General features: G+C 38.0%; 1 protein-coding gene across 2 annotated transcripts; it reads left to right on the top strand.

The window, feature by feature from the left end:
- Window positions 1-4,815: 4,815 nt before the first annotated feature.
- pln (phospholamban) lies at window positions 4,816-9,828 on the top strand. Of its 2 annotated transcripts, none has more exons than XM_044050833.1 (2): window positions 4,816-4,915; window positions 8,381-9,828. In XM_044050833.1, the coding sequence occupies exon 2, from the start codon at window positions 8,424-8,426 to the stop codon at window positions 8,583-8,585; it is 162 nt and encodes a 53-aa protein (XP_043906768.1). In that variant the 5' UTR covers window positions 4,816-4,915; window positions 8,381-8,423; the 3' UTR covers window positions 8,586-9,828. The 2 variants fall into 2 exon arrangements, with proteins under 2 accessions (XP_043906768.1, XP_043906777.1); XM_044050842.1 differs by lacking the exon at window positions 4,816-4,915 and adding an exon at window positions 7,537-7,569.
- The last annotated feature ends 1,865 nt before the right edge of the window (window positions 9,829-11,693 follow it).

The raw sequence follows: 11,693 nt of genomic DNA, 5'->3' as shown, positions 1-11,693 counted from the left end.
ATTTGCTCATTTTAGTCTGAAAAAGGCTTATGTGTAAATGTGTCATACAACCGAACTTCAAAAAAACATGAGCTATCCCTTTAAAACTGCATCATAGAAAAATTCCCTCTTGTTTTTCTGCCTCTGTGTTTTCCTCTCTCTTTCTTTTTTCTTTCTTACATGTCACCATGTAAGGCTGCTCTGAGATCAGCTGCTCCTCAGCACAAACACACAGAAGAAGGAAACTATTTTCATGGCAGAGTTCCATTTTTATAATAATTAGATATAAAAGCAGTGTATTCATAAAAGAATGAACACAAATTGATCATTGAGACGCATACAGTCCATCTGATTCTACGATGGGAGGGGAGCAGGTAAAGAAAGTGAAGAAGAGAGAAGTAATGCTTGTTAAACACCACTAACTAACTAACTAACTGACCAGTCCATCAGATACAGAACAGAACAGGGAGAGAAATTATTGTTTAACCCCTCTGTTTCACACCTGAACACTGTTACCAGAGCAGCTACAGTCTGATCTAATCTAATCTAATCTGACCTAACCAGCTGTTCATAGTTCATGCACCTTGGTGTTGATGGCTGGAATTAATCTAAAACGGTTCCTCTCAGTCCTGACCCGATAGCATGGAAGAAAATACACAACTTTATAAATAACTTCAAATAATAAAGATTTTATGTTGTTGTTTTTTTTGTTTGTTTTTTTTATTTTACAAACATATTCCCATTTTTTAAGACTTTGTGAGAATTAGAGGCATCTCATAAGATGCTCCTCCCTCTCTACAGCACGTCAGAAAACTACAGTGGCCTTCACATAGAGGATGAGCAGAGAGGATGTGAACACTGTTTTCCAACTGTCTCCACTCTTTCACTCTTTATGTGCAGCTTTATGTGGGTGAAGCTGCTCAAGTGGTTGACAAACTTATATTGATATATATTGAATGACCTCCCAAATTTATGGAGGACCAAATGGGACAAAATTAAATAAATAAATACACCATTAAATCATTCATTAAATGTGTCATTAAATAATGACACGTGTCATTAAATACATTACATTAATTAAAGACACATTTCATTCATTTAATGACACATTTTATTATTTCATGGTTCGTGTTGCAGTGGATCAATAATTTATTTTATCTGTCAAACTCGCCCATCAAAGTCAGAGGGCGGGGCTAACGCTGATCGTCATTAAATAATGAAATGTGTCTTTAACTAATTAAATGTATTTAATGACACATTTCATTATTTAATGGTGTATTTATTTATTGAATTTTGCCCCTTTTGGTCCTCCATACAAATTATGTCAGGAGGTAAGTGTTTGGTTTTCATAGCATTATATTTTTTTTAATTTTCGATACTTTATTAATCCCCTTAGGGAAATTATTCTCTGCATTTTCACCCTTCCTAGAATTAGGAGCAGTAGGCTGCCACACTGAGTAGCGCCCAGGGAGCAATGGGGGTTGGGTACCTTGCTCAGGGCCCTTTCGACCTGGTGGGGACTTGACGTGGCGACCTTCCGGTTACAAGCCAAGTTCCCTCTCCACTTTTTATATGAAATATAAAATAAAACTTATATAATAAACCTGTTAAATGCCATGTCTTCACTCTTTCCAAAACATTTTCACATGTGGCCCTAATCCTCTTCCGTACTGATACAAAACATACTTATTGTAAGTTTTGTATACATTTCATTGCAAGTAAAACCTCCTACACAGTGGACCTTTGACTATGACTCAAAGAATAGCTAAAATAAAAATTTAGACACTTATTATAATTCTTTTGTTTTGTCATACAAGATGTCACTTGTTTACGTGGATGATTTTAGACATGGACATATCCTTAAATCATCACACACAATATTACATTAGTTTGATTAGTAGTGAAAATGTCAAAGGGTCGTCAAGGTGGTGGGTTCTTCCTCTGGAAACTATGATTTATAAATAATCACACGTCATCAATCAAGTGCTTAAAAGCAGCGTCTGTGCAGCCACAGCACTAGCATGGCTAAGCTTGTGATACTTTTTTAAAGATTTTAGAGACTTTGACAATTCAGATATATACTGTATATATATATATATATATATATATATATATATATATTTAATGGTTTTAAAAAAGTGGATGTTGTGAAAATGTAACTTTTAAAGACAATACATCTTAGAAATGTTCCATTTATGTCTGCGTATCAGTGGCAAGACTTCTATATACTAGCTATTTGAAATCTTTTTCTGCACCATTAAGCGAGGATCACGTTATCTCTGGTAAGAACATTACGGTTGTCATGAAAGGTGACACAAACAGACTCTCTGCATCCAGAGCGGAGCAGTGAGAAGCAGCACCAGCCCAGTTACGTGACTGACAGCCTGTTTACATGCAGATTCTCCTTATAAGGCAGATGTAATCGTCTTGGAGCCTCAGAGGCAGAGTTATTTTTACTTTTTCTGGATTTTTCTTTAAAGCCCCCATGTCTCTTTTGATTTCTCCCAAGTGAACGAAGCTGTCCAGGACTTCAAACACATCAGAGCTCATGCACACAAAAACAGTGCCTCTGAAAAATAACCTATATTCATAATATAGAGCAGATTATATTATATTATGAAAAACACGCTGTGATTCTCCAGATCAAATGTAATATTATTGTGATAAAAGAGAAAATGCTTTAAATCCTTAAAATGTCTCTTTTGCTCATTTTGCGTCACACAAAATGATGATATTTGACTGAAAAAGAAGAATACCACTTCAAATACACGCACATTTATTAGTGAGTAGGTTTGATGCATATTTTCCACCTCTAAGCTATATAAACGTGAATGTTAATTGGATTTAAAGATGATGTGTATTTGTGTAATGAGGGAGGGTGTGGCCTAAAGTGATCAACACCCTACATAAAGGTATGGATAATTATTAGGCAGTTCCTTTACTTCAGACAAAATGGATGATTTAACAGACTCTGAAAAGTCAAAAATTGTAAAAATGACTTTCAGGGGGATGAAGCGCTCTTGTGTAGCTGGGCGTGATCAGCAAATAGTCAACAGGGTTCCAAAAACAAGACGCAAATGATCTGGTAAAGACTTCAGAAGAATTAACAAGCATTAGCTTGTTTTTGCATTTTAGTTTTATCATCATCTATCATCATCAACACTATATAAATACAGACCATTTACCATCTTTTTGCTGTTTTTATTGGGTCCTCGAAATGTAACCCTCGGACCAATCTGTGGGTCCCGCCCCCCTGTTTCGCACCGTGAACACATAGAGACAGACAACCATTCACTCTCACACTCACACCACATTGCAGTTTAGTGTCCAATCAATTCGTCTTTGGACTGCAGGAAGAAGACGGAGAACTATTATAATGATATATAATGATAATCATTATGAGGAAAAACAATCGCAATTGAATCAAATCACGAATCATCAACAACCGGTCGTACTCGTGCCACTGTGGGTGATCACAGATTAGAGTTCTTCATCCTCTGTTAAACATGTCTATGGCACAGCAGCTGGAACGAGGCGATGCATCAAGCCTGCAGTTTGGCCTGAAATCAAACGCCGCGGCGCGGAGTCGTCTATTGTCTTCATTATCCTGACAGGCCGAGAGACACTTGGCGTTAGCCCGGTGCCATGGAACAGCTGATGGCACTTCTAAATATACAGTTTGGCCGTGAGCACACCAGTGCACCGGCTGGGAGTTGATTCCTCGCGATCCAGATATTGTTGAAGCAGCGAGTGATTCAGTCGTTTCATTGTTTGACGTCATGCAATAAATGTTTTTAACTATGTATGTAGCGTTATTCTAATCTCGATGACAAGTCGTTTAGCGATCGAGTTTTTCATTTAGCTGTTCACTCATTCAGACTGTATGAATCTGAATCACATGCTGGCACAGGAGAAAACCTGGGGTTTGTAATTAAAAAGTCGATATCAGTAACTGTATAAACTTGTAACCTGATACAGTTGTTGTGTATCTGCTGCTTCTGTCTCTCCCTCATCTCCCTCTTGTCCTTTCTCTCCCCCCATTTTCTCTCCCCCACCTCTCCACTGTCCCCCATTTTTCCTTTCACCCCAACCGGTCGAGGCAGATGACCGCACATCTCTGAGCCTGGTTCTGTCAGAGAGTTTTTTCTCTCCACTGGTACCTAGTGCTTGCTCATTGTGTGAACTGTTGGGGTTCTCTGCTCTCTTTGATGTTGTCTATGTACAGTGCCTTGAGATAATGTATGCTATGATTTGGCACTATACAAATAAAATTGAATTGAATTGAATTAAAGGTCACATGTGTAACATGTGACATAAGGCTTTATGGAATATAAAAGTCTAAATAAAGTCTGGTGTTGGTTTCCCGTCGCTTTAAAGTTGACACTTTTCCTCAAAGGAAAGCTGTAAAAAAAAATGTTTTTGCCGGCCTAAATGTGGTGTATGAAGCGTAGGGAGCGTAACTGTACTGTAGAAAACAGAAAACCTGACTCAAAGAACTTGAAAACAAAGGTTAAGGAAAACAGAACAACAACAAAAAAAGCACCTGAGTAATCCAGGGCGAATATTCCCAATGTTTTAGTTCAAAACCATGCTTCAAGGTTTTGATGAAATTACCAAAACCTTTCTTGGGAATGACTCACTGACTCATTTGTGGCTAGGGTATGATTTATATTGGTAATTGAGTCACGGTAGTTTCTCATATGAGTCCTCATATAGAAAGTTTGCTCCATCATAATATTAAACATCCTGGTATCCCCTCTCTCTTCCAGTCTTCTCGATGTCCTGCCTTTCCCAACACCCACTCCCCCTTCTCTCTCTCTCTCTCTCTCTCACACACACACACACACACACACACATCGTGTTTACAGCCTTGGAGAGCGCTGCATATCTGACATTTCCCTCCCAAACTCCAACCAGCTCTGTTCTCTTCTGAAAGGTAAGAAACAGCATCCATTCCTGACTCTCTTTCAGCATTTTAGACACTAAATTGAGGAGATTAATAACCTATACATGCTAATCAAATGCTTATTCGTAATAAATGAGCTACCTTTGAAATATGTTTTTTTTTCTATGATTGAATGAGTATTAAACTACTTCAACTTGTCAGTAAGTGGTGGCTGACATTCTCCGCACAGTAACAGATCACAGTGACGGTGTGACATCATCAGTGAGCGTTAGAGGAGTCTGTGTTTGAGTTAAGATAAAGAGGACGGCTGTATATAAATCACATGAAAATAAAGTCACTGTACACATTCAGTAAACACAGCTCTGAAGAAGAAGAGGAGGAGGGAGAGTGGAAACAGGACTGAACCTCCCAGAGGGACAAACATCTCATCTCATCATCTGCACGTCTTACTTTCCCATCAGAGGCTCACAACTTTATTTTAGCGCATCGAGGATCTAAAATCAACAAACAACACACTGAGGTCGTCATTAGAACGACGGCGGCTTTGAGTTTAAGAGCAGTCACCGCCTTCCACCTGTGATACAGGCAACACAAGGCCCTTTGAAATTATAAAGCACTTTCAATACACAAAGGTAGATTCATGGTGGCGAGCAGAAACCTTGAAAAACAGCACAGAGGCTTGAAAGAACTAAAAGATGTCAAAATAAACAGTCCATAACAAACGCTTCAAAAGAGTTGAAATAAATAGTAGATTATTTAATAGTAAATGGTCTAAAGAGGAAGTAAAGCTAATTCTCTAACTATACAACTAACTACCTGCGTTAAAAATAACTCTGTTTAATTAAAATAAAGTAACATAAAAGAATACAGATAAAATGTTAAAAAAAGTACATATCAGAAAAGGAGCTCGCATCGTTTTAAAAGAACTTTCAAATATATTTTTAGTGTAGATTTAGTGTTTTTAAGGTTGTGATATAGAAAGATTATATTATTATCAAACACACAAGGTTGTAAATATAAAATGCTCTAACTGGTAGTTGAAGATTGTTTATTGAGTGATATTTTCTGTTTTACCCTAACCTCACTTCACTAAAAAACGGGGGCTTAAGGCGACAGCATGCTAGTGCTGACACACACTGATAAAACTCACACCCGTGGAATGACAGGCATCCAAAGGTCCTCATAGTCCACACACACACACACACACACACACACACACACACACACACACATTTTGATGGGGATTCATTTAATCGTTCTCTTCATTTCCACATCTTAAACTTCACATTTAAAAACAACAGAACCCGCAAATGAACTCAGACACAGGTAAAAATAATACCTGGCTCATGGACGACTCTTCTGCTTCAAACAGCGTGAACAGACAGGTCGAATTTGTGTATTTACCGTGGACAAAATGAGAATAAGTCTCAGATAATGATGTGTCAAAGCACAGCACTGGCTCACATGCTGTCAGTCACACGATGGCACAGGCCCACGACCTCGCTGTATCAGAGGTCACATGACTGGCCAGGATTTGAGGAGAAAACGAAGGAAGATATTAAAGAATGTCTCAAATTTTCACTTCACTCAAGATATTTTTTATGTCTATTGTGTGACAAAGATGAGAGGATGGCAATTTAAATTGATCATACGATTCTCAGGTTTGGAATAAAGGGGACACTTCTTCAGGTGCAGTTCTCATCATGTCCACTAGATGGTGACAAATACAAAATATTTGCATAAGCTCGAAATGTGTGATGGGTTGAAAATGAAAATCAGTGAAATAAGAAAATAAAGTAACAGAAAACTACACAGAATAGCGATGCAGAAATATCAAAAATAATATAAAAAAGGACCTCAGATTGTTGTAAAACTGCAATTTCAAAGACTGCCAGAGTATATAGATTAAATCATTTCTACGATACTTGCTGCCTAATAAGTTCAAATGTATTTATATAGCGCTTTTCTAGTCATGATGACAACTCAAAGCTGCTTTACATTCAGCCATTCACGGCCATTCACTCACACGTTCATACATCTGTACACAGCACTTGCTCAAGGACACATTGGCATATATATACAAGCAGAGCTGGGAATACTCGCTTTACCGCACTAAATAACATAGAAATGAACTTAAAGCCGTTGATATCCCTGAATATAAAAGTATATCTAGTTTGAGTGTTGGTTAAAAAACGTGAAATCCCTTTACTGACTGATAATATCACAGTTGATTACATGCGGCCTACTTAATATCATGTTATAATGAAAATATGGCCTGCAACCTCCTGATAGAATATAGACAGAATATCGTACTAAATATGTTTGCTCGCAATATTTTTATAATAGTTATAATAAGACATTTGGTTGTAATTACACATTATTAAATGTATTACATTCAACAGTAAATTAGATATATTTAAGCTTGTTTGGTTTTGTCCTCATTATTATTTACTTAATTCTAGACTTATTTCTGACTTAGATTTTGACATTAATAGATTTATTGTGCATCATTTTGATTGTAAGTCCATATCGAAACAAAAACATGAATATGTAATGCGACATCATGGTGGAAATTGTGTGTTTTTCGCACTTTTTTTTCTCTAGACCGGCCTCCTCTTGACCAGACTAGATGCTCATTGACCCCCAGGTCATTTGAGTTTGACACCCCTGCTGTAGAAGAACAGGTCAGCACGAGAAACCTATGTTTTACTGCTTGACTACGTGTGTGTTTTGAGTCCTGTTGTGAGGACCTAAATCTGTTTATACAGCCACATTATGGGGACTTGTCTTCCTTAAGGGGACAAAAGTTAAGTCCCCACCAGTCTCACATGAAGAAGGAGAAGATAAAAATGGAGGATAAAAGTGTTTCAAAAGTTAAATTTTTATCATCCCATGGAGAAATAAGTGGATATGTTCCTGTTACTAAAGTATAAATATGACTCTATGAATTCATAACTTTCTTATCGTCACTATAGCAGGAGTTTCAATAGAGTTAAAAATAGAGACCCACTTGGCAGAGCTGGTCAACAAGTGCTAAGATGTTCACTGGCTGTGTGAGCCACAAGTATGCTCATCACTTCACTGATCAGGTGACTGAAGGGTGTCGCTCACATGCTTTTGTCTCTTACAGCATTAAAATCTTTAACATACAAACATTCCATCTATTTCAGTCTGTTATATGTTATTAATGTCATATTTACCACATGTGGCAACGGCAGCCATTGACTGTGACTCTGCCGACGATTGTCATATATCATAGTACATAAATAGTAGATACTGACACGTGTGCTGTGTCATTTTCTGTTTTTTAACTTGCAGTCTTTCATGTACAAACAAAATTTAAAGTCATTCACTCTGTCATTGTGGCTTCTGTGCCGCAATCACCGACACGTTAGCAGAACTCAGCTGACAACGTGTATGAGATACTGACATGAGTCTCACACTCACACACACAGGTCTGGAAGCCTGACATATTTCCCTCTTCTCTCCCCCCAGTCCGTCAAAATCTAACCCCTCCTCTTCCTCCTCCTGCGCCGCCATGGAGCGTGTCCAGCACATGACCAAGTCGGCCATCCGCCGAGCGTCCCAGATCGAGGTCAACCCACAGACCAAAAGGAACCTGCAGGAGCTGTTTGTCAACTTCACCCTCATCCTCATCTGCCTGCTCCTCATCTACATCATCGTCCTGCTCAGCAGCTGAGAACAGTCTCTCTCTCTCTCTCTCTCTCTCTCTGTCTCTCTCTCTGTGTGGCTCCACTGACCTGTCCATGACCATGAAGAAGGAAGAGTCCACTCTGTGTGTGTGTGTTTGTGTGAACAGGTCATGGACGATGTTTCTGGAAAAGCTGATCGGGGATCAGTCTCGTCCACGTCCGGAAGTGACCCATGGTCCATCATCAGCTGCATCTTCATTTAACTGCTGTAAACATCTGCCTGCTGCTCATTCACATCAATCCTCTGCTTTGTTAGCAATGTTCTGATTTTCAAAAAAACACACTCTCCCATTTTTAAGACATCTTTGTAGAGTTAAAGTAACACTAAGTCTGATTGAGACCAAAATACGTGACAGTTACATTAAAAGAGTTAATTTTATCACTCTTGTGTGATGGTATGATACGGTACAGGTGGAGCTCGACCCATGACAGTCAGCTGATTGGGCAACAAATAAGCATCACTCCCAGAACAATTCTTAGACATTTTAATTGGATGAGCCTCAAATAAAACTTAGGAACTAGTTTTTCTTTATTATAAACTGATTGCTGTTCTCTTTTCTTTTACATTTTCTAACTTTTTAGCTTCGCAGTGACGTGCGTGCCTGACTGTGTATGATAAGATAAGATCATTTACTTTACTTGTCCGAAAATGGGTATATTTACAAAATGTACAATTTACTATAGGCCTCTGTCTAGTCGGTATAATACTCAATTAGTTAGGGTTAAATTGACTTTAACACTGTTTTCCTGCATAGAAAATATCACATTAGAACAATGCAACCGTGTCTGTATTTCAATTTAACTCCCACCGCCCATTGAACCCTGTTCCTTCTTGCAGCAGAGGGATCAAAATGTTTTTTTTTATCACCTTTTTAGAAACCTGTCGCTAAGCCGTACATGTTTCTGTTAGCTTATTTGTTTGAAAGACACAAGACACATGTTTAAAGTCTAAAAGTGGAGTCTCTGACGATGCAGAACTGGCAGTCGTTTATTAGTATATCAGCGCAGAAACCTTCACTTTTGCATGGTGTGACGTCACTGAATGACATTTTATACATCATTATTAAAACTGACTACCCTGTTTGGTCAGTTGCAGAACTGTAAAAGACACACACATACTGTATATACAGTATATTTATATATCTCATGTGTATTATTGTGAATATTGTGAGGATTATTTTATGTAGGAGTTTGAAATCATGAACCACGAAATAAACTGCATGGAAAGTGTTTTCTGAGGCAGGTGTGGATGTTTTTTGTTTTTTTTTGGAAAATATTCATTCATTTTTTCACAGCTTTATCCTCCACATGATGATCGTGGGGCCGCTTGAGCCAGTCCCAGCTGACATAGGGTGTAAGGCGGGGTCACGCCCTGACAGGTCACCATCGTGGGGCGGACACACAGAGACAGACAACCGTTCACCCTCACATTTACACCCATGGTCAGTTTAGAGCAGAGGGGTCAAACTCAAATGAACTGGGGGGCCAATGAGTGTGTGTAGACTGGTCAAGAGGGGGCCGGTCTGGAGACAAAAGTGTTGGGTCACGAGTGGGCAATTATTATCGTGAAAGTAAAAAATAATATTCCATCATGATGTCAAAAATAAAGATAAACGTGATGATATTTCATACATTTATAAGTAAAAGTCTTTGTACTGAAATGATGCATACTTCACAATAAAAACATGTATATCCTTAGGTATATTTAATAAGTTTTCATTATAACATGATATTAAGTGATGGGCCGCATGTAATTGTTTGGGGGCCACATATGGCCCACGAGCCTGTGGTTTAGTGTGTCTGCATGAAACAGAAAAAAAAAAAAACATACTCGGTCGGACCAGATAGTGAGCACTGTAAGGCAACAATGCTAGCCACAACTCCGCCATGTGGCAACAATAACAACACAGGTGATGGGCAGTGTACTGACACACATGCTGCCTTTCTATGTATATTCAAATGGAAGAAAAATGTTTTTTCTTGTGTGGAAAAAATACAGATCATGGTCTCTGTTAGTAAACAACATGTATTCAGTGTCATGTCAACAGATGATCCATTTACACTTGGTTAACTGAGGGGGCAGTATAGTGTCAGTCAGGAAACCGACAAAGAAGAGTCTATAAAGGGCATTTAAAAATAATGAAAGTTTCAAAGTGCGCTATTATGTCCATCTGCAGTGTATGATGTCATTCCATCAGCACTATATCTGCTTTGAGTTTCTGTCTATCTTGGATCAAGCACAATAAAATAACCTCACCTTTTGCATTTTTGTTGCGTCTTCAGGGCCACCGTACTTATCTGTTTATTACGTCATCTGATTATCTTATGACATGATACTAAATGGATTATGAAAATAAAATGACGCCCAGACCATGAATTTCATTATATATAGTCTGTAAATAGAACACACACGATACAATTTTATGTCACAATCATTATTTTACTGTTCCATAACATACAACAGAAATGATACAAATATAAACCAATATTGTTATTGTTATAATTGTCATATATTTAATTTTAAAAAAAAAGGGCAAGACAGACATCAATAAATGAGAAGTCACAAGGGTGACATCCAGTCACTTCCAACTCAGTTCCAGTCACAAATTGTTATTGTCATTTTTTTTTAAGTCATTAAAAACACCTGCAAACGCAGGAATCGTCCTTTCCCGCAATTTTTGTTCAAAACTGAGTTGAGAGTGTAATGAACTGAGCCCTGGTCTGTATATCGTCACATAAAAAACAGACATTTATGTTTTAATAAGTTGCAGTTCCCATGATTCACTGATGGCCGGCTGATGACAGTGTCATGAAATAAAACAACAACAATTCCTCTGTGAGGTCTTAAGAATCAAGAGTTGATGTTTGCCCACTCATTTTAAAGGTCACATCAGAGGTCATGTAAAGCAACACACAGTCAGGTAACATGCAGGACACATTAAAAATGACATTTTTTATTATTTCCATCATTGGAGATTAATATTGAAGACATCAAGACTATGACAGGAGCATCAAAATAAAGTCTAGAGCTCAAATATAGAACATCATGGATGCAAGCTGCTGTTATAAACCCTCGAAGAAGAAGAAAGACACAA

The sequence above is a fragment of the Solea senegalensis genome, linkage group LG2, assembly GCF_019176455.1.
Source record: "Solea senegalensis isolate Sse05_10M linkage group LG2, IFAPA_SoseM_1, whole genome shotgun sequence".
Classification (NCBI taxonomy): Eukaryota; Metazoa; Chordata; class Actinopteri; order Pleuronectiformes; family Soleidae; genus Solea; species Solea senegalensis.
Note: the sequence above shows the minus strand (reverse complement) of the source record. Positions and strands in the feature narration are given on the sequence as shown.